The 24,603-nt window shown below is 36.1% G+C and overlaps 1 protein-coding gene across 3 annotated transcripts in view; it reads right to left on the reverse strand.

The window, feature by feature from the left end:
* PIK3CB (phosphatidylinositol-4,5-bisphosphate 3-kinase catalytic subunit beta) overlaps nt 1–24,603 on the reverse strand; it is a 130,027-nt gene that overhangs the window by 45,573 nt on the left and 59,851 nt on the right. For all 3 annotated transcript variants that reach the window (XM_023749581.1, XM_023749582.1, XM_023749583.1), the window contains 6 exons: nt 21,311–21,536; nt 18,344–18,567; nt 16,984–17,163; nt 13,185–13,352; nt 12,244–12,321; nt 1,118–1,369 (listed from right to left, as the gene is read on the reverse strand). In XM_023749581.1, coding sequence (XP_023605349.1) covers nt 1,118–1,369; nt 12,244–12,321; nt 13,185–13,352; nt 16,984–17,163; nt 18,344–18,567; nt 21,311–21,536 — 1,128 coding nt within the window. The remainder of the gene's footprint in view (nt 1–1,117; nt 1,370–12,243; nt 12,322–13,184; nt 13,353–16,983; nt 17,164–18,343; nt 18,568–21,310; nt 21,537–24,603) is intronic.

Genomic DNA, 24,603 nt, shown 5'->3' on the forward strand with positions numbered 1-24,603 from the left:
TGACAGCTTAGGCCTGCTCTCCATGGGACCCCCCCCCCCCAAAGAGTGCACGAATTTCATGCACCAGGCCTCTAGTAGTATATAAATCCAGATAGATAAATGTAATAATCAAGATTTTTTTAAGATATAAAATTCAATGTCCCCATCTCTCAAGAAAACACACAAAAAACCCCCACAACTTTTTAAAAAGATGAAAAATGATTGCCCTAGCTGGTTTGGCTCAGTGGACAGAGTGTCAGCCTGTGGACTGAAGGGTCCCAGATTCAATTCTGGTCAAAGGCATATGCCTGGGTTGTGGGCTTGATCCCTAGTAGGGGGTGTGCAGGAGGCAGCCAATCAATGATTCTCTCTCATCATTGATGTTGCTATCTCTCTCTCCCTCTGCCTTCCTCTCTCAGGAAGGAAGGAAGGAAGGAAGGGAGGAAGGAAGGAAGGAAGGAAGGGAGGGAGGGAGGGAGGGAGGGAGGGAGGGGATGAATCTTGACTAAAAATATGAAATGGAAGAGAATATGGGAAAATATGCACCATCCTTTATTCACAATTTCAAAATTGAAGAAACTGAAAACTAAAGTTTTGTTCATAACTCATTTGATAGTTAAAAAAAAAAAAGAAATAACAAGAAATTAATATTTGCCTCATTTAATGTGACTATTCATATACTTTTCTTCTAGATACTGATGTGTTTGATTACAGATTTGAGTCCCAGACCCCCAAGGTATGTTGAATGAAATATGACGATCTATGATCTTTCTAAAATACACAAAATTCTTAATTCTTAAACATGTGGTGCCTGAAATTTCAGTTAAGAGATTGATCTGTAATTTTTAAAATGTCTTTATTCTTTTTCATCAGTATCTCCTAAAAAGTATAACATTTATAACAGAGCACTTATAGTATGATATTTACTAAAATAAATTTGCCAAAAGAGAAATGAATGAGCAGGACATAAAAAAGAAGATTTATTATCTTTTTGAAATCAGTTCTTAGGGACCAAAGTTATATTAATTTCACTTATATTACTCAATTATGTCAAAGGGTCTTAAAATTATTTCATTATAATATTATTCCATTAAGTTACTTCATTTTTTAAAAATTTCAGAAGTTAGTATATAATTACCACTTTCCCAGATTTCCTGATGGTCTGATATTTAGAGGCATTAATTGTTTTAGTTGATTTCTTCGTTTTAACTTTATCCAAAACTGCATAAACAGCAAAACATAATCTAGCCATTCGTGGCAGGTCACAAGTATTAATATCAAATTCCAGTGGTTCATTCCAAACATGATCATTTTTCCCTGATATCTCTGAGCTTACGATGGTTTTACACAGGAGTTCAGTACCATGAAAAAGGCCAGCCCTGACATGAACCTGTAATGAGGGAGACAAAAAACAAATACAGATTCATGAATATTGTACCACTGCCACACCTCTAATTTCGGAGAATAAAGAAACATATATGGGAGAAGCCGCAAGCTGGATGATTTAAATTTAAGGTCTTATAACACAGACATAACAGCAAATGTCCATAATCAACCTAAAACTCATTCAATTTAATAAAAGTATGGATGAAAATGGAAATGATATTTTTTTGTATTACTGTTAAAAAAACACCATTCATGTTTTTCTCCCTGTTTAAATAGTTTCTAGATTGAGTAACCATAGTCTTAAGCAACCTTTGTTTAAGTCCATGTCTCTAAACTGTTGTAAATGGTATTTCCCCAAAATTTAGATTAAAAGTCTGGGGAATTTCTTATTTAATTTATAAAAGATATGGTAAGAAAATTACAAAAAATTTTATACAACAGTACTTTAAAAAAATCTCTGCTATGCTATACTCAAAGTATCTAAACTATGAGAAACAGACAATATAAGTATTTTTAACAGCCAAGACAGAAGAGGAATAATTAAGCTTATTGACCCACAATTTCTCGTTTTCATAATTACTTTATTCTCTAAAGAAAAATTTAATTGCCTATAAGAATCATTTAACAATTCTTTTCCAAGCAATTAAGAAATGACCCCATCATGAAACGCACAATAAATGGCATTTGGTGCCAGTAAAATTATATGGAAGGTAGGAAGAAAAAGCACAAAACCTAGATTTCTAAGTTTTCTTTTCCTTGCTAACATATCTCAGGAAGATTGAGCATCAGTTAAAGAACACACAATGAATGGAAGTTTGAATTCATCAGGAGGTTAGGAAAAGGTTCCAGCACTTTTGTACCAAACTTTATCTTAAAAAGAATTCAACGGGTAAAGAAAAGGAAGTGCCTAATGCTTGCACAATGACAAGCTCCCCTGGCATGCCTAAGAACCCAGAACAGCCCAGTACAGCTTGAGTCTCCAAGTGCTTGGTTGGAGAGGCTAACAGCAAAGTCAGTGCCATTTAAAACTATTAAGCACAAAATATAAGTTAAACAGTTAAAAGACCACTTGAAAATACTAAAAAAAAAAAAGCTATTATGTCAAAACAAAACAAACAAACAACAAAACACAACACTTTTTCTTCAGGGAGGAGAAATGCTGGGGTTCAAGGTAAGGTGTGAAAAGAGAGGCAAGAAGAGCCATTAGGGAGGCTGTAATTCAGGGAGACAGTCCAGGCTGGAACTATGAACTATGACAGAGTCAGAAGGAAGGAATGGAGGGTAAAGGATATTAAGGAAGAATCAACAGTATGTGATCAATTGATCAGATATGATAGATGAAAGAGAGGGGCAACTCTAGCTGGCTTACCAAACATAATAGGAAAGGCAGAAGAAAGACGGAAGAGAATGAATTGGGGACTTTAGATATAAATTGGCTTTAGAAATGTGTATGAAGATAGAAGTCTGGAACTGAGGAGGTATTTGGGCGAAGGCTTGAGAATTATAAGCAAAGGTGGTATGTTTTTCAATTTTCTTACAAAGAAGTTATCAGTAAATGTTTTCCAAGAACTGAAGAATGCCCAGTGACAGGAAAGCACTGAGAGTGCTGAGGCAGGGTCCACGTGCCTGCAGCCAATAATCCATCTAATCTCTGAGTTACTGGGCCTCAAAAGCACCACAATATTTCCCCTCCTTCCCCTCAGGTATACATCACACAGGAAGCTCTCCTGCCCTCATTAGGCCTCCATTTCAATGACCAACCCCTCCCTGCCTTTCTGTCAGCTTTGTCTGACTTCACTCTCCCCACACTCTCTGCAAGTGCCTGTCTTTCCCTGTCACACTCATCTGAAGCCCATGCCCGGGATAAACCTAACTGCCTGTGCCTCTCCTCCGTGCCAAATGACTGACCAATCACAAATGTAAGGTTACCCTTTCCTCCCTGCAAGAACTATTTACCTTTCCTCCAGTCATTCACTATCCTGTGAGATGAGCCTCACATACAGTAAAACTATAAAAATAATCTTAAAGCCCTATTTATCCTACTTCTGTGGTCAGGTTTTCTGTTACTTGAGGATAATAACATGTCTGAAGGACACCTCCTGTCAATCTATTCTATTTAGGAGCTATAGAACATTAGAACAATGAAAATACTGGTCCACTATTATTTATAAGATAAATAATAAGGAAGATCAAATTATGCAGATACTGTAAAAATCAGAATCCAATACTTGCCATCTAGATATAAATGTTACTAAATTATAAAGTTGTGGATGGGGCAGATGGAGGATGGGATTGTTGGTATGAAGCACAGGCCTTGAAGATTATTTTCTTCCCCCAAAATGCAGGTTATTTCATACACAACTGACACTCCACAAATTTCCAACGTAAAGGTATATAAACAGGGAGGGCTCGGGGATTGTCATCTATTAATACATGATTCCCACTTAGGAATTTCATGTCCATAATAAAACTACTTTAATTCTCTTCTAGGCTCAGTTGATCAAAGTATATCTGCTTTGTTCTCTTATAGATAACTGTCTTTAAAGGACCACAACAAAGTCTCTGCAGCCTAGTCCTTACCCCAAATCCCAGTTTTGAGTAAAAATATACATAGAATTTCCTAAAAGACACACAATATATTTGTTTCTTAGGAAAGTCCAAATGTTACCATTCAATTAAGGATAAACCATCACCTGGCTGAGTATAGTACTCAGACTGAATTATTTTGGTGTCTCATAGAATAACTTTTTCTGAATTGTACTGTCAATATTTTTTAACCCAGTAAAACATATTATAAGGGACAAATATGTGGAACATTATTTTACTACTATAATGATGCGGTCAGTGGTTATGGTGCTCACTTTATCACCCACTGTGTCTCCTTCAGTATCGGGATGAGCTATAAACACATGAATAGCTAGTTTGTTTTTATCTTAGGAGATTCTGAATATTGTAAGTGATCATGTTTTCTTTGCTTTGACTACTAGCTATATTGCAAGCTGAGAGCAAAATTTGTAGCCCACATCAAGCAATTACACAAATTCTTATTACTGTATATACATACCTACTGTGAATCTTGCTCCTGACTTTTTTGGCCATTAAATATCCTCAATTATTTTTTCTCAATTATTTTTTTAAAGATTTTTTTTAATCCTCACCTAAGGATATGTTTATTGACTTGAGAGAGAGAGGAAGGGGGAGAGAAAGAGAAACATCAATATGAGAGAAAAACACTGATCAGTTGCCTCCCATATGCACCCCAACTGGGGATCGAACCCACAATCTAGGTATGTGCCCTGACTGGAAATCAAACCCATGACCTTTCAGTGCATGGGACAACACTCCAACCAACTGAGCCACACCAGCCAGGGCCTCAATTATTTTTTAAAATGTCAAAACTGTGTATATTTTGTGTCTGTGTGTGTGTGTGTGTGTGTGTGTGAGAGAGAGAGAGAGAGAGAGAGAGAACAAGTGCACTTGACTCAATTCATTTGTGAAATGAAAGTAAGTAAATCATAAGTAAGACAAAACATACATAAAACATATTTTGCATCTTGTGTATGATATAATGGAAGTTAGAAATTTTAGGACAAAAATGATATGACAAAAATGATATTCAACTTTCACTCTCAGTGACCTTGAAGACTTATGACTTTAACCACCTTTTGAAAAATAAATTATTAAAAAAAATTATTTTTCAACATTATTGTGATAAATCCAAGCTATTTACAATAAACTGATGGGCTTAAAACAGAGAAATACAAGGGCCCACTACATAAGTATTCAATAAATGTCAATATTTTAAAATAAAAACAAAAAATGCTAGTTATAATTCCATCAACCAACTTCTGGCAAAATTCTGACATAAGAAATGAAGTAAAATTATGGATCTGATGGCTAGAAAGCTTAAAAAAAAACCTTCAAGTATGATGAATAGAAAAGTCCTATACTAGCTGTAAACAGAACCAGTAAAGGGTGTGATCTAGAAAAGAATAACAATAAAGAATGAGTCTAACTTGGGCAAGGTAACAATAAAGAGACCCTGCACATTTTGAAGAAATCTGTTGAAATATCATTCATTATCTAATAGTCAAAGTGTGATTTATTTAAGATTATGTCTGCTTGAGAAATCTCTTTAAAAGAGTCAAGTTGATTAAAAAGAAGAATAGAAAAATTAATCTACATTTAAAATAAAATGAAAAAAATTCTGTTTTCAGAACTTAAAATCTCCCATGGTATCAGATATATTAAAGGTTTTGTTTTCAGAAAAAGCAGTAAGAAAAACTATCCCCTAAACTTCTATCATGTGAAATGTCAAAATTGTCCCATTTCCTGATGCTTGGTCTGGGTCATCTTCAGACTCTGAAAAGTGCAGAATTTTAAAGCCACCATTATGCTTTAATACAGTCATACATTTTATTGTCTGACTGTAGTAAACTTCCAAAGAGACACATTTTCACAAGCCCCAGAACACAGGGAGCGCAAGAGAAGGCAGGCTTTATAGTGCAAAGGCCTTGCCACTGTGCCCAGCAAGGGTGTGCCCAGCATACACACAGACTGTAATCCTGAACTCACCAATTAAAAATGCTCTGTTTTAGGCAAGATATGAAACTTTTTCCCAACATCAACACTTAATTTCCTTCTAATTTGGCAATATGGCCAAAATCCACTACATTTTTGCCTTTAGATATTAGACACCAAAGACAAGGGGGGAGGGGGGCAGTAGCATAAATAGTAGGCTGAAATTCTCAGTTTCATGAAGTATATCACTTTTGTAAAGAGATTTGTTCTCATTTGTGGGAGAAGCCATGTGCTACCTTTAACTAAGGATATAAAGATGTTATAGCTACATGAAAATGTATTATTAATTCATTATACAAAAGTTTACTTAGGATTTAGGCACTAAAATAAGAGGATAAAAAGATTAAGATACAATTTCTTTCCTCAGGTTGCACATATTTTAGCAGGTTAAGAGTGCTGAGACCCATATAACTAGGCTATGAGGTGTTGTGATTTATGACTAATAAGTGTGATATATGGGATATATCTGGGCTTGGAATTCTATAAGTTTATTCTTGTTGGTGTTTGCTGAGCTTCTTGAATCTGTCATAATATTTATATCTTTCGCCAACTTTGGAAAGCTCCCAGTGATAATTTCTTTAAACAGTTTTTCTGAACTGCACTCTTTCTTTGCTTTCTGGGATTGAGATCACACAAATGTTAGACCTTCTGATAGTCATAGGCCCTGTAGCTTTTTTCTTCCCTATCATTTTTCTCTCTGTTGTTTCAATTGGAAATTTTTTTGATTATTAATCTTCAACTTCACTGACTCGTTCTGTTCTCATTACCATCCCATTGTTGAATCCATTCAGTGAGTTCTTTAAATTACAGTTGTTTTTTTCATTTCTAAATTTTCCATTTGGTTCCTCCTTATACCTTCTATTTCTTATCTGAGATTTCTATTTTTCCATTACTTTCAATTACAACTGCCCTTAGTTGTTGGCATATTTTTATAACTGTTTTAATAACTTTGCGAGATAATTCCAAAATCTATGTCATCTCAGCATTGATATCTGTTATTATCATTGTACATACAACTTCAGATTTTCCTGGTCCTTTATTTATTTGTTTTAAATATGTTTTTATTGACTTCAGAGAGGAAAAGGGAGGAGGAGGGAGAGATAGAAACATCAATGATAAGAGAGAACCATCGATCCTCTGCCTCCTGCACACTCCCTACTGGGAACTGAGTCTTTTACTGGGGCATGTGCCCTAACAGGGGAATCAAACTGTGACCTCCTGGTTCATCGGTCAATGCTCAACCACTGAGCAACACCGGCTAGGCCAGATTTTCCTGATTATTTAAATGCCAATTAATTTTGAAATGTCTACAAGATATTTTGATCATTATGTTATACTACTCTGGGTTTCATTTATATCCTACAGAGAAAATTAATGTTTGTTTTAGGAGATCATGATTAAGTTCATGCTGCAAGTTCCAACAAGTCTTCAATGAGCTGTGGTTCCAATACCAGTTCAGTTTTCAAATTCTTTGCAGGATTATTTGAATTTGTCCTGTGTGTTCATCATACAGGGACCAGTCTGAGAATTGGGTAGTGATTTCTGCTATTGTTCAGTTCTCAAATTATGTAGGTAGTAAGACTCAGATCCACAATGAACAGCTTAGCAATAAACATATAAGCATAAACGTACAAACATTTAAAGGGGTTGCTTTCCCAAGCTCTCGCAGTCTGCAATCATTCGAGTATATTTTAGTTGTTAGGGCTCCCCTTTTCTTGTCATCCAGCCAGAAAGCTGAGGCTTTATTCACCCACACTTCCTGCAACGATGCCAAACAGCAGGAAGGATAGAAGGGGAGTGGGGGGGAATCAATGAGGATTTACCACATTCTCTTGAGATTACAACTCCTCCAATCAAAGAGGAAGGTTCAACTCTGCATTTTAAGCCTGTCCGCTTTGGTGTTGCTGTTGCCACAGGACTTCTTAGAGACTGGGGCAAATGAGAACAGAGAAAAGAACAGAAAACAAAAAAGGAGGAGTAAAATGGGGAGAACTTTCTCTGATAGTTAGAAGACCCTTTTCCCACATAAGTGATAATATGAGGGCTTCTTGAATGCTTTCTGACTGCATTAACACCATCTTCTAGATTTAGGCAGTACTGAGTTTAGGCTTCTGGTACATATTAAGATGCGCACCAGAAAAACGAAATGTCACAAGGTTGAAAGAGACTGACCAGGAAAGAAGCTGAATGCTACAGAACTCGAAGCACTCTCACAGGGTTGAAAGACATTCAAGTACCAGCCAGGCAGAGTAGTGAATCCTCATTAAACAGCTAGTATTTTCATTACAGACTACAGAGAATCACCTGGAACTGTGAATATAATGTATCTCACTCCCATGATTAGGTTATACTTTAATATAGCTGGCTTTAAGGAAGGGAGATTATCTGTTAGGAGCCTGGTTCATGAGCCCTTAAATCCTTGCAATAGATTCAAACAGTGAGAAGGATTTGAGGCTTGAGAAATTCTCCATTTCTAGATTTTAAAATGGAGAGAGCCATATGGCCAGGACCTGAAAGAGGCCTCTATTAACTGAGAGTAATCCCCAGCCAACAGCCAGCAAGAAAACTAGAACCTCAGTCCTACAACTGCAAGGAACTGAATTTGGCCAGTAACTTGAATCATTTGGAAGCAGATTCTTTCCCAGAGCCTTCAGGAAGGAATGCAGCCCACCTACCACCTGGATTTCCACCTTGTAAAGAGAACAAGCAGAAAACCCAGCCACACCATTCCCAGACTACTGACCAATAGAAATGTGAGCTAATAAACAGATATTGCTTTAAGCTGCTAAATTTTCAGTAATCTGTTACCCAGCAACAGAAAACCAATTTAAGGGGCTACTATAAACTTAATGCTAATAAATTTTATATATATATATTTTTAGTGAGGGCAGGGAGGGGAGAGGCGAGGGGATTGGGGAAGAAGCCGAGAAGGGGGGAGGTGGAGAGGGAAGAGGTGAGGGGAGGAGAGGGGACGGGAAGGAGGGAAGGGGAGAGAAGCCTTAATGCTAATAAATTTTAACAACTTAAAATAAATTATTCAAAAGACAATTATTACCAAAATTGACACACACAGAAAAGAAAATCTACATATCTGTTAAAGAAGTTAAATTTCTAATTAAAAACCTTCCTACAATGAAAACTCTAGGCTCAGATGGCTTGGAGTAAATCCTATCAAATATTTAAAGAAGAAATAATACCAATCCTACATAATCTTGTTCAGAAAATTGAGGAGGGGAAGGCTTTTCAACTCAATTCATAATGCTAAAATTATCGTGATACCAAAATCAGAGAAAGACATTATATGTGAAGAAAAGTGCAGACCAATATTTTCCCTGAGTATAGACATAAAAACCTATAACAAAATATTAACAAAACAAATCAAAAAATGTATAAGCTACATCTTCACTAAGTGGAGAATGTTTCAGAAATGCAAAGTTGGTTTCAACCTTTTAAGATCAATCAAATTACCAGACTAAAATGTAAAAAACATACAATCATCTCAATAAATATAGAAAAAGCATTTGACAAAGTACAACCCCTTTTTATCTCTTTCAGGATAAAAACTCTCAGCAGAGTAGGAGGAAAGGGAATTTCTTGAATAAAGGGCATCTTGAAAAATGTACAGCTAACATTATACTTAAAGTTGTAAGACTGAATGCTTTCCTTTAAGATTAAGCCTTGGGGTGTCCAAATGTTCTGGGTGTTCCTGTGGGGATTTTAGATGAGATAAACATTCAAATGGTAGGCTGAGTAAAGTGATTGCCCTTCCTAAAGTGGGTGGCCCTAATCCAATTTGTTAAAGAATAAAATAGAAAAAATAAATAAATAAAAGCTGACCCTCCCCAGAGTAAGAAAGAATTCTTCCTGCCTGATGATTTATTAGCTTTTCTCCTATCGTCAGAACTGAAACAGCAGCTCTTCCTGGGTCTTGAGCCTGCCAGCCTTCAACAGGAACTACTCAAAACCATCACCTGCCTCTCAAGCCTTCAGACTCACACTAGAATTAAACTCTCAGCTGAGTCTCCAATTTGCCTCTAACCCTACAGATCACAGGACTTAACCAACTTCATAATCATGTGAGCTAATTCCTTAAATAAATATGTGTCTGCATGTGCATGTCTGCATGCCCTTCCCCTAGCCCAGGGGTGGGCAAACTTTTTGACTCGAGGGCCACAATGGGTTCTTAAACTGGACCGGAGGGCCGGAACAAAAGCATGGATGGAGTGTTTGTGTGAACTAATATAATTCAAAGTAAACATCATTACTTAAAAGGGTACAGTCTTTTTTTTTTTTAGTTTTATTCATTTCAAGTGGGCCGGATCCAGCCCGCAGGCCGTAGTTTGCCCACGGCTGCCCTAGCCCCTCCTCCGACCCAACCACATACACTACGGGTTCTGTTTCTCTGAAGAATCCTGACAGATACATCTACTCTCATCATTTCTATTTAAAATCATATATTGAAGGTTCTAGCCAGAAAAAGTTTGAAAAGAAGTAAAGCAGTAGATCCCCTTCTTTTTTTTCTTCAGATTTCTTTTCAACATTACTGGAGCTCCTAACTTGTGTAGCAATTAAACAGAATGGTGTGTATCTACAAAAATAAATCATGCCATAATTGCCTTAACTTACTTACATTCAACAATATAACCCCAGTGGGGAAAAAAAGGGGGGGGGGGGCCGCTGGTGAGAGGAGACTAGCAAACTACAGTGCCCTGGGAGACATTTTACATGTCATTAACACCATTACTCCTTAGAGCATGACCACAAACAACAGCATCAACTCAGCTTGAAATATCTGTTGGAAGTTGGCAAAAACCTATGGAAATAAAATGTCACTGACAAAGACATATAAAAATGTTATACTCAAAAAAATAAAGCAGGCAGTGGAAGGCTTCTTTGGTCTTCTTCAGAAGAAATCAAATAGAAGACCGTAGAAAATTTAATAACGATACAAGAATAACATAAATTACCTACAGAAGACAAATACAATAAACTACAAACGGGAAGAACAAGCAAGAATTCCCATTTTTACAATTACACATCCATACATACAAATCAAGGAAAAAAACTATACAAACATATATAATACTCCAAATGACGTGAGGATAGATTTGCCTATATATGATTTCTGCCATTAGAAATATAATACCCAAGGAACTTTAGTGACTATTTATGACAGTCCAAGATGTATTATAAAATAAATAAATCAAATTGCGAATAATACATACAATATCATCCCTTTTTAACAAACCAACCAATCAACAAAATAAACACAATAAAAAACTATTCAATCCCCGAACTATATGTATATATATTTATATAAATATGGAAGTCACCCACAACACTGGTTATATATGATGATAAAGAGATCAGTAACTTTTTTCTCTAATCATGTTTGTATTTTTTTACCCGTTACAATAATGTTAAACTTTTGCAATTGGAAAATAATTAATAAGAAAATTTTAAATTAAAGGAAAAAATAAAATTACCACTAAAATAAAAACAAAAGCTAATTGGCATACACACACTCATTAAAAATTCAAATCTAGCTAAGAATATAAGAGAAAAGAAACACCCTTATTTTCATGACAGCTACCCAAAGAATCTTTAATGTCCATTTACAAAAGCGAGCTATTGGTAATCTTTGGCAAGGTGCTTCCTGAATATATTGTCATGCCAGCAAACATCTCAAACTAACTGAATCTCTTTCTTGGATCACAAAACTATTCACTTAATTTCCTGTCAAACAAAATAGGGGAAAATGCATGTTTTATACTTTGAGACGAAATGCCTTGTTAAGAATTGTATGGGGCTGTGCAATAAATCTCCATGTGTTAACAACTTGTGGTCTATAATGTAGTCATCTGTTTTCTTCCAGGAAATGGTATTACATTTTTTGTGCTCAGCAAGTTTAAAAGAAAAAAAAAAAAGGGCTGGGTGCAGCTCTAAGCAAAGCTGAGAAAGAAGAGTAAACTTGCATACAAACATGTAACCTATAGTTTCAACTTAAATTTCATTTGCTATATCCCTGATCTAAAGCAATTTTTTTAATATAATATACTGTCAAATGTCAATCTATCCATTACATCTCCAAATATTTAAAGAATAGTTTAAAACAAAAAAAACCACAACATTTTTAAAAACAGAAATTCTTGTCTTATAATAAACTGCCATATTCTACCTCGTATAACTGACCAATGTTAGTAAAATTTAATTTCCAAAGTGACATTCATTGAGCATATCAGTGACTTATTTAAATAATGGAGCAGATGACAAATTCAAATCTTAGCAAGTACTCACTTTTACAGTTTCTTCTGTGTTAAGTTTATTTCCCTTAACCAAGACAATTTGGAAAGGGTTGTTATTTTCCCAAACATGCTGTAAAAGAATGAAATAAGTACAAGGTATTTTAATTAAAGATATGAATATTTTATGCCAACAATGAAATCATCTCATCAGTTCTCATGTCCACTGGCAAAATAATGAAAATAGACCTCTAAACTAACAACTGAAATCACATGTTAAATTAAGCATCATAACCAGTAGCACTTAACTCTCATGGTAAAACACAAGCAGCATTCCAATATTGCTAAGAGATTCACTAAGCTAAATATCTAAACAAATAGTTTTAAAAGCTTTGAATAAAATTAAGAATTTACCATTTAAATTAATATATACATAATATCTTACTCATACAATGTGTTAAGGCTGAATAACTATTTAAAAAGTGTTAACTGTTCCCATGAACACAAACATTCGTTCTTTTGATACAATAAAAGTCTAAAAGCATTCAATTAAGACAGGCAAATTATACCACAACACTATCATAGCTAAGCTGATAGAAATGAAATATAATAGTAAATCAACTATTTCTGCACATCTAACTTTTTTACCATAATGTCTCTAATTACTCAAATCCTATGTTCAGCTCTAATCTTAACAATATCTCTAATTTAATGGCATTTTTCTTTGGCACCAAAAGAACAACAGAAATAGAAATGTCATATTTACATTTATATGTAGCTTGAGTAAAGAAAAATAACAGTAACTAAACAGATAATTATTATAAATGGAAAGGGATATGTATATATTGGTTTTCACAGAAGGAGAAGTGGAAAAAAGTGTGTGTGTGTGTGTGAGAGAGAGAGAGAGAGAGAGAGAGAGAGAGAGAGACTTACACATACAACTTAACAAAATCACATGCCTTTTGGAGTTGGCAAAAGTTCACACATGAAACTTACAGAAATAATTCGTTTCTTTGGTGGTAAAGGAAGGGGAAGGTTAGATGAATTTCGATTTATGGCAGCCTCTATGGCAATCATTTCCTGTTCATACATCTTTTTGATCTTGCAACATTCCACAAGTATAAAATGGGGCAAGGTCCTGTTCATTACACAGTTCCGGATATACTAACAGTGGCAAGAAATAATAGGTAAGGATATTCAAGCAAATACTTAAACCAATAGAAGAATAAAATTAAGCTGAACAACACTATATTAAAATGACTATGGAAGTATATCTTAACCAATTTGATGTCAAGAATATGAGAAATAAAGTCACACCATAAAAATACTGCCATTAACTTAATATCTAAGTACATAAGAACTGAGCTAGACACTTCTTACACATTACTAGAGGCCTGGTGCATGAAATTTGTGCATGGGGGTGGGGGAGGGTGGGGTCCCCTCAGCCCAGCCTGCACCCTCTCCATTCCAGGACATTCCTCTCACAATCCTGGACCGCTGGCTCCTAATCGCTCACCTACCTGCCAGCCTGGTCACCCCTAACTGCCCACCCCCTGCCAGCCGGGTTGTCCTGTACTGCCTTTGTGTGCCGGCCTGGTTGCCCCAACTGCCCCCTGCTGCCGGCCAGGTTGCCCCCAACTGCCCCCCTCCTTGCTGGCCTAATTGCCCCCAACTGCCCCCCCCCCCCTGCTGGCCTGGTTGCCTCTTACTGGCTCCCCCCTGCCGGCCTAGTCTCCCCCAATTGCCCCCCTGCCGGCATGGTCGCCCACTGCCCTCCCTGCTGGCCTGGTCACCACCAACTGCCCCCCCTGCCAGCCTGGTCGCCCCTCACGGCTCCCGCACCGGCCTGGTCGCCCCACGCAGCCTGCTGTTCAGTCATTTGGTTGTCCCTCACTAACTCCCCTGCCGGCCTGGTCGCCCCACATAGCCTGCTTGTTCAGTGGTTTGGTTGTCCCTCACTAACCCCTTGTGAGGTTGTAGGCAGCCATTTTGTGAGGGCATGAGGGTTAATTTGCATACTACCTCTTTATTATATAGGATAGGTAATCTTCATAAAAACTCACTAAGAGCAATTATCCCCCACTTAATATATTAAAACAAAAATTGGAAGAGTTAAGTTATACATCTAGTATCTTTAAGACCTGAATTTAAATCCACCTGACTTTTTTTTGTTTATTGGCTAAACCTTGAAATACATGCCTCAGTCTAGATGTTTTATCTTCTCTTTTCTGCACTTAATACCTGACAGTTTGACAATAGGCATACCTTTCTAGGGCAGGACATGAACACCATAGACTAATGTCACAGTGCAAGCTTTCACCAATCAGTCAAGAAAGGTTAGCACATAGGACCCATGTGGCCATTTCTTAAGTCACCTCACACTTTCCTATGGATCCCTGAGGTAGACCTGGTACCTTTTTAGCACAGGGCTCCAGGCAACCATTACTGTTTCCCAGAAAAAAATTATTGGCCTCCCAGCTTGAGGCTCTTGTTTTATTTCCATGAAACCAGGATGACTCTCCAGAGGCATGTAAAAAAGGGGGTGATTATTCACATTACCAAAAATTCCTAACAAACTGAATAGAAATCCAATGTATTATTCAAAAGAAAAACTTTATCTATAATAATAAAAGTATAATATGCTAATAGACTGGACAGCCAAACGACCTTCTGGACGTCATTCCGGACATCCTTCCTGACGAAGCTGCGGGGGCCAAGGCAGAGGCGGTTAGGAGTGATGAGGCAGGCGAGCAGCTAGGGGCAATTAGGTAGGTAGGCAGGCAAGTGGTTAGGGGCAATCAGGCAGGCAGGCAGAGGGGTTAGGGGTGATGAGGCAGGCAGGCAAGCAGCTAGGGGCAATTAGGTAGGTAAGCAGGCAAGTGGTTAGGGGCAATCAGGCAGGCAGGCAGGCAGAGGGTTTAGGGGTGATGAGGCAGGCAGGCAAGGAGTTAGGAGCCAGAGGTCCCAGTTTGCGAGAGGGATATCCGACTGCCAGTTTCCCACTTTGCGAGAGGGATGTCCGACTGCCAGTTGAGGCCTGATCCCTAAACTGGCAGTAGGACATCCCCCAAGGGGTCCTGGATTGTGAGAGGGTGCAGGCCAGGCTGAGGAACTGCCCCCCCCCCCCAACCCCGCGTACTGGGCCTCTAGTACAAATATAAAGTGTGATTCCATGTATTGTATTAAATGTAGAACCACTAAAAATATATTTTTTGAAATAAATAAAAAACATTTCCAGGATGGCCTATAAGTGGAATTACATGATATTATGACAAATGTATTCATTCAAAACTTTTCACTATGAAAGATGGATCATTCCATTTCCTTCATATTCCTTTGCCGACATTGTATATTTTCTTTCCAATATGACCTTGTACAAAAATGTATGTGTGGCTTTATTTTTCTTTATAATAACAAATTCTAGTTTTTGGCAAAACAGTATACCTTCCTCTTAAGTTAAGAAAAAGGTGTTAAAGAAGCAGGAGGCTCCTTAAAATATGGCAAAAGATGAAGAGAAGAAGGCAGTACTTCTATGCTCCCACCAAGCACTTTACATCTTCCTTCTTCCTCTTATGAGCTAGAGTTCAAGCACTTACTATCAGAATGCCACAGCTCTCAAAGCTGTGCATAGAAGTTATAATCACTGTTAGACTTCCTACCTACTAAAGCACAAGAATTGAAGGTCACACCAAAAATCTGAAAACAAAGGTGTAAAATTCCCTATTTCCTTCTAATAAATCACAGGTCCTTATTCTGCAACAAACATCACTTAATATTTGGCATGCCTGTATTCCTCTTTCTTAATACAAAACAAAAATAAAAGTGATCACATATTACTCTAAGATCTTGTTAGTTATTTATCTAACTTGGCACTCAGCTTATTGTTCTTAATAATAATGATCGTTTTTTGTCTCCAAATGTAATTTCAAAAAATAATCCTCAAATTCCTTGAAGGCAAAGCTAGGATCCTATCCTTTAAATAGCACACCGTATGGTGGGGGGAGGGGTAGTGCGCCGCACATATCTTATTTAAACTCCACTTTACTCCAAAAATAATCTGAGGCACTTCAGTGCCTTCCATAACACATATAAGCAGAGAATTCATGACTAAATGGTAATAAATAACTGAAAGGTAAGGAAAGACGTTGGAGGATGGTGAAATTTAATTCTTACAAAATTTCTACCACATATGGAAGTAATAAAAAAGGTGGGGGAGGGGTGGAGGAAAGGGGGAATTACACATATAAATATTAGGCTTAAACTGAAAAGTTTTATAATACATAATGGCAATTTTTAATATTACTTTACCTAGTTAACAGATAATTGCAAGTAAGTTTTATACAATTCAATTAGTGACCATTTAATGAAAATATTTTGTTTTACTTCCCCCAGAATATTTCATATCTAAATCATTGTTTATATGATGAAATAGTGGGCAGCTATAACAAATTGTATAAAAATTCATAGTACTGTATGAAATTATGACACTGAAATAATTTAAAAAGCAGAATGAAAACATTATAGATACACACATAATGCCAAAAATACATGTAACTTTGAGTAAAATGACAAAAACATGCCAAAATGTTAACAATGGTTAACTTGGAGGTAGGTAAGATTGTGGTTATTATTTAATTGAGTATAATTTTCTGTAGGTTCCAAATGCTGACTATAGTTAACACACTTTTATATCAGAAATTTAAATTGTCAAATTGTTAAATACACACACACACACACACACACACACACACACACACACACACTTCCCTGGTAAATTGAGAGTTAATATTCATACCTGGAACTGGATTAGTGGGTGATCACCAAACACGTATTCTACTCTCCCACTGATTTGCAGCACATAGTCATAGGGGCTAACTTCATCCTCTTTCCAATGAATAGTCAAACGTTTTTGGATTGCTAGTTCATTTATTTTTATAGGATTCATATTAGGAGATACTTGAAAGCTAAACACATCCTACAGAGAGGGGTAGAAAAAAAACCCCACCACAATTAAACGTTTGTGCTAAAAACAAAACAAAACACTCTTTACATTTGTACTTATTACTACATTATAAATAGCCATACATAATATTCACATATGTACATCCTTTATTTACATCTATATTTCAGTAAATCTTCCTGTTTTCTAAATATAATGTATCCATGCCAAATATGCTAAGATTTTTGATAACTTGCAATTCATCTTACGCTTTAGAGTATGCCAGTTTCCACAGGTCAGATAAATATTTAACTAAAGTTTAATAATATTTAACAAAAATTTATCTTCAGGTAGCTTATCACATGCATTTTCCAGTAAATATCATTCTTTTAAAAAGTAACCCAAAACCCCTGTGTTTTTAGTCTGTATTAATAAAAGAGTTATATGTAGTCACTAGTAAGAGATTTTTACTTTATACTAATTGAACCATAATTTAAAATTATTGTCTGATTTTATAAACATATAAAAAGAAACAAAGAAATTTTAACTAGTGAAAAATGAGATACAGTTGTGATGGAATATTATTAAACCTATGCATAAATCCCAAAGGTAGAGATATTAAAGATTATTTAATAATACCTGAATCCTTCTATAATTTCACACCAAATGATCATATATCAAAGATATAAGAAAGCTCACTCTCTCTCATGGCAGCCAACTGCTACCCTGGAAAACTATGATTATTAGATCATTAGTGGCCCGGTGCACAGATTCGTGTATATTGAAAGGAAATTAGAAGAAATATTTTAATATCGCTATTCACCCTTTCTCTATAATAGAAGTGTCAACAAAATTCACGATCAACAATGACAGATTGAAACACATGCATGCGATTGGCGCCAGCACAAGCTTTATATGTATTGCGCATGTGCGAGTCAACTTAGCCTTCCGGTCAGGGCACATGCCCAGGTTGCGGGCTGGATCCTCAGAGTGGGGCGTGCAGGAGGCAACCCATCAATGATTCTCTCTTATCATTGATGTTTCTCTCTTACTCTCCCTTCTTCTCTGAAACCTATAAAAATATATAAAAATAAAATAAAAATGCTCTTTATAAAAGTTTCCTAGGCAAGCAAAAGCCTCCTCTGAGGGTAGAGCTGTATTCAGGTAAAAGTCACAGATTTATGACAAAATATGTATTAAAATAATATTATATTACCTGACAATTTTCAAAATGCACAGCCACAATGAGCTTTCCTCCATAAAGTTTATCTTCTAAGTTTTCAAGGATGGATGATTCATGCTCTGGTGGATATGTTTGCTTTAGCCAGTCCATCCAAGACAATCCCACAAGCGACTGAATCTTTTCCTCACTGAATTTACGCATTTTTATTCGGAATTCATTCACTTCAGGATCCTTCAAGGCATCAAATTCATGCAAACCTAAACACATTTTTTAAAGTAGTCATTTTGAGTAGCTAATAATAATTAAAGAGAATATAAAAAATGTAAGAGAATATACAAGATAATTGGTTTTTATCAAGCAAACAAAACTGGGCAGGAAAATATTATACAAAATCAATTAATAGCCAGATAAAATACCAAAGTAGCCCAGCTGGTGTGGCTCACTGGTTGAACTGCTCTATAAATGATCATTTAGAATTAAACAGAAAATAAAATAATCATGCCCATCATATTTAAAAGAAGGTATTTTTAGACCCATTAGGCAGTTATATCTGTAAAGGGCCTGCGGACTGAAGGGTCCCGGGTTCAATTCCGGTCAAGGGCATGTACCTGGGTTGCGGGCACATCCCCAGTAGGAGGTGTGCAGGAGGCAGCTGATCGATGTTTCTCTCTCATCGATGTTTCTGACTCTATCTCTCTCCCTTCCTCTCTCTGTAAAAAATCAATAAAATATATTTAAAAATAAAAATTAAAAAAATAAAAGAAGGTATTTTTAGACCCATTAGGCAGTTATATCTGTAAAGGTTCTATTGTTTTCTTTGAGGAGGAGGCGGCAGCAAACTTGTTCCTGAAGTTAAATTGAAATAATTGTTTATTGTTTTGCCAGGAGGCATGACCTCACCAAGCCCGGTTGTAGTCATGAAATACAAAACAATAATTGCAAAAATTTACTTGTTAGGTATTTAAAGTGAAAATTGATTCTAAAACATTAAAACAGACTTATTTAACTTTCTAAATGAATGTTAACATTTAAATTTGTGTATATGATCAAAACACCAGTTTTTCTAGAGATGCTGAAGATCTAAAGTACAATTTATAAAGAGTTAAGAGTTTATAAACTGTTTAACACAGTAAAACATTTCTTACATGCTGATCTTTTAAATTGTAAGGAACTCTGCAAAATAAAATAATACAATAAGCTTTATGATTCTGAGTAAAATATAATACCTTGCTTATAGAAAGAGAAATTCAATTCTAATATACATACATTCCCTGTGCTGTAGTAAGGTAAAGTTAGATTGCCAAATAAAAATAAATAAAAAAAGCATGCCCAATTCTATTTTAATTTTAGGTAAACAATGAATAGTTTTTTTAGCATAAGTATATCCTATATAATATTTGGATCGCCTATATTTTTATTTACTAAATTTGGCAAGCTTGGGTAGAGGTTATGGTAGCTAATGAATCCTATGTTTTATAAAGCAAGACCAGAAGGGAATACAGTGATCTAAAGGGTTGAAAAGATGGTAAATTTTTAAAAGATACCTATATTCTGAAGAAAGTTGGCTATCTCTGTGGTGCTACCCTTTTGGATTACCAAATGTTTTAGATACATCACAATATTATCAAGTGGATAGATAGTCTTATCCTAGAGGATAAAAGATTATAAGAGATTTTTAATTCTTTCTACTTTTCCATATATTCTTCAACTCAAGTGAAGGAAAAACTTTTTCTAATGGAGAAAATTAATAACCTATAAAAATCTTTGGATCATTTGGAGAAAAATGGAAAAGAATGCTTTCTACAAAGTCTATTAATATACAAGAAAAAGTCTGTATGGTATGTAATTATACATCTATTTAATGGAGGGGAAATTATTGCCAGAAGCTAACCAGCTATCCTCTGAAGTAATCAAACATTTTAAAGAACAGGGTGCCGTTAGCAAATCAACAGGGTTCTGTTCTAAGTACTCAGAGGGAAGAGTTCAGCCTCACAGTGTAATTACTGGCTACCCTGAATTACCTTAGGTCAAGATCAAAGAATACTATTTTAAATGGGATGGTTCTTGGGATGGTACTATATTAAAGATACTATCATAAAGGGGAGGTACTATACTATACTCTAATAGTAAATTTGATTACTATAGGTAGCCAATTCAGATCCAATAATCTCCAGTGGATTTTTTGGTTTTGTATTTAAACTTCTAAGTCTCTTCTTCAATAACCCCTTATAGTACTCACTTCACATCAGTATCTTGTCTAAGGCAGGAAGATATTGATAGTAAACACTGGTCTCTGAGATTACTACAGAAGAGAGACTCCTGCTTGTTTTTTACTTTGTTACTAACAATTCTCCCTGAAATTAATTTGCAAAGAATACTATAGACATGCTGTATCTTGACTCACTACAAAATTAACTTCTTAAAGATAATTTTAGTTATGGAGTAAACTTTGTCAATAATATGGGTTACTTATGGAAACTTATCAGCTTAAAGTCTTGGTTGGCATAGAGAATTGTATATAAATTATATTCATGGGGGAGCAGGGGCAGGATGGGGGGTCAATGGGGAAAAAAGGGGGACATCTATAATACTTTCAACAATAAAGATAATTTTTTTAAAAAGAACCAATAAACATATATTTTAAAAATTATGTTCATACTGTAGGGGCAGTTCAGTATCTCTTAGAAAAGGGCTTCTCAAACTATCTGAGGCAAAAGAACATATTTTTTTACAACCTGTCAAAACAGTATTTTTGTAAAATAAAAATAAGTCACTCAAACATAAAACTTAAGCCCTTGGATATTGTGGCACTATCACATTGCTAGAGGAGTTTTTACTCATGATTTCTGTTCTTGACTCAGTAACTGCTAACAATTTACAGACCATCATTGGTCTGTGGACCACACTTTGCATAGCAATGTCTTAGATCATACTTACTACATGTTGGTATATATCGCAAAAAACATGTTAAGAATTCATATTAGAAAAATTTTTAATTACCTTTTCCTATAAGGACTCCAATTTTTGAGTCTAATTTTTCCCCTGGGTCACAACTTCTAGTCACTAATTTGAGAACTGGAAGAAAAGGTCTGACATCACAGAGTCTTCTTGTTTCATCTTCGAGCTCCTCATATACAGCAGTTTGATTCACACATGCAAACATATAGGAGTCAATTTCCATAAGGAGGTTAAACATTGGGTAATTATGAATCTGTGCCCACAACATCTGCAGGAAAAAAATAAGACATTTTCTGAAATGGCACTTGCTTAAGTGCACAGAGACACATCTACAAGGATACTCACTGTAGCACTGTTTGTAAAACTCAAAAACTGAAGACAAGACAAACGTTTAGCAGTAAGAGATTGGTTAAATAAATTGTAGAACATTAAAGAACTATGAATATAAAATAGAAATAAACTAAATATGGAAAGCTATCAAAGACATATTAAGGTGTGTTACTTTAAAATAAAAAATTGCAAGAGAGCCCTAGCCGGTGTTACGCAGTGGTTAGAGCATTAGCCTGTGCACAGAAGGGTCTTGGGTTCAATTCCTAGGTTGCAGGCTCGATCTCCAGCCCTAGGGCACATGCAGGAAGCAACCAATCACTGTGTCTCTCTCACATTCACCTCTTTCTCTCTTCTTCTCCCTCTCTTCTACTCTCTCTAAAAAAATCAATGGAAAAAATATCTTCAGATGAGGATTAACACACCCACAAAAATACTTGCAGGGGAATATTAAGCCATTTTTGTAAAGTAATATAATGGCATAATACACAAAAAAATACACTCATATATACAAAATTATTAAAAGTAAATATCTATGGCCTGGCCAGTGTGGCTCAGTGGTTGAGGGTCCACCCATGATTCAGGAGGTCAGGATTAGATTCTCAGTCAGGGCACATGCCTGGGTTGCAAGCCCGATCCCCAATAAGGGGCATGCAGGAGGCAGGTGATTGATGATTCTCTCTCATCATTGAGGTTTCTATCTCTTTTCCCCCCTCCCTTCCTCTGTAAAATCAATAAAATATATATTAAAATTTTTTCTTTAATTAAAAAAAGTGACTATCTATGAAGAATAAGAATCAGTGTAGACTTACATAGTTAACATTCTTGTGAACAAAAATAACTTCTAATTTGAAAAAAAATAAGAGAAATTTTAAAGTATGTATCATCACCCCCATACAAAATAGTTTTATTTTTGTTCTGCATTTTTTTCTATTTACAAGGGGTCACTTTATTAATATTGCCCTGTCAGAATGAACACAGTTAATCTCTCTTCATCTCTCCCCAGGTCTCCTGGATGAGATCATATAAAATAGTCACCCTACAAATGCAAGATGGGATTGCATATTTTAACTACAGCTAGTACGAAAACCAGAAGCTGAAGATAAGAGACCTAGGTTAAAACCATGGCCAAGTCTCATAGCTATATAAAAAAGAGAAGCAATGTTAGGCAATAAAAGAAAAAATAGGCAAATGAACTTTGTTGAAATTAAGATCTTCTGTGCATCTGACACTATCTAGAGAGTGCAAAGGCAACCCACAGACTATGTGTAAATTATATATTTGATAAAAGATTAATAGAGAATATATAATAAATTCCTATGACTCAACAATAAAAACAACTGAATTTTAAAACAGGCAGTGGTCTTAGACAATTCTAAAAATGTGCATAAGAACATGAAAAGATGCTCAACACCCTTAGTCACTAAGGAAGTACACATTAAAAACTACAATAAGATACCACTTCACAGCCATGAAAATGATATTAAAGAGAGAGAGAGAGAGAGAGAGAGAGAGAGAGAGAGAGAGAGAAAGCCCCCTAGCTGGTTTGGTTCAGTGGATAGAGCATCAAATATGTACCTCGGTTGAGGCTCAATGATGGCCCTGCCCTGGTCAGGACCATGCGGGAGGCAACCCATCGGTGTGTCTCTCTTACATCAATGTTTTTCTCTCTGTGTCTCTCCTCCCTCCCTTCCACTCTCTCTCTAAAAATCAATGGAAAAAAATATCCTCAGGGGAAGATTAACAACAACAATAAAAAAGATGAATGGATAAACAAAAATGTGGTAGGATCCATACAGTGGAAATTATTCAGCCTTAAAAGGGAATAAAAGCCCTGGCTGGTTTGGCTCAATGGATAGAGCGTCGGCCTGTGGACTGAAGGGTCCCAGGTTCGATTCTGGCGAAGGGCACATGCCTGGGTTGCTCCCTCCCTTCCACTCTTCTCTCTAAAAATCAATGGAAAAAAATATCCTCGGGAAGATTAACAACAACTACAAAAAAGATGAATGGATAAACAAAAATGTGGTAGGATCCATACAGTGGAAATTATTCAGCCTTAAAAGGGAATAAAATTTGGATACACTTTACAACATGGATGAACTTTAAAACTATTATGCTAAGTGAAAGAAGTAAAACACAAGGACAACTACTGTGTGATTCCACTTACATGAAGGAGCAAGAATATACAAATTCACAGGAGACAGAAACTAAAATACAGATTACCCAGATTGGGAGAAAGGGTAGTCTGTCATTTAATGAGTACAGAGCTAGTGTTTGGGATGATAAAAAGTGTCGGATATGGGTGGTAATGACCGTCGGACAACATTGTGAACGTACTTAACGCCACAAATTGTGCATGGAAAAATGACTCGGATGGTAAATTTTTAAAAATATATTTTACTGATTTTTTACAGAGAGGAAGGGAGAGGGATAGAGAGTTAGAAACATCGATGAGAAAGAAACATTGATCAGCTGCCCCCTGCACACCCCCTACTGGGGATGTGCCTGCAGCCAAGGTACATGCCCTTGACCGGAATCGAACCTGGGACCCTTCAGTCCACAGGCCGACACTCTATCCACTGAGCCAAACCGGTTAGGGTGGTAAATTTTATGTTATGCATATTTTATAATATGCATACAATTTATAACAAAAAAGGAGGAGGGTATCAATGGTTAATCCAGGTTCAAGTAAAGCCATAGGCATCCTGGTCAAAATAAATGTAAGTACTCTCTGCACCTGCAGGTTACCTAAAAAATGTCTTTTTTTCCTTTTTCTTTTAACTTCATGGATCAGGCAGTTTTAGAGTTCTCATGTCTCCCTGATGAAGAAACATTGGTTAAGAGTAAAAAAAAAAACTGTCCAAAGTCATGAGCTTTAAAAAGGTTTGTCGCCTGGCCGGTGTGGCTCAATGGTTGAGCACTGATCCAGGAACCAAGGGATCTCAGTTTAATTTCCAGTCAGGGCACATGACCGAGTCGCAGGCTCAATCCCCCGAAGGGGGTGTGCA

This window comes from Myotis lucifugus, unplaced genomic scaffold, assembly GCF_000147115.1.
Source record: "Myotis lucifugus unplaced genomic scaffold, Myoluc2.0 scaffold_8, whole genome shotgun sequence".
Classification (NCBI taxonomy): Eukaryota; Metazoa; Chordata; class Mammalia; order Chiroptera; family Vespertilionidae; genus Myotis; species Myotis lucifugus.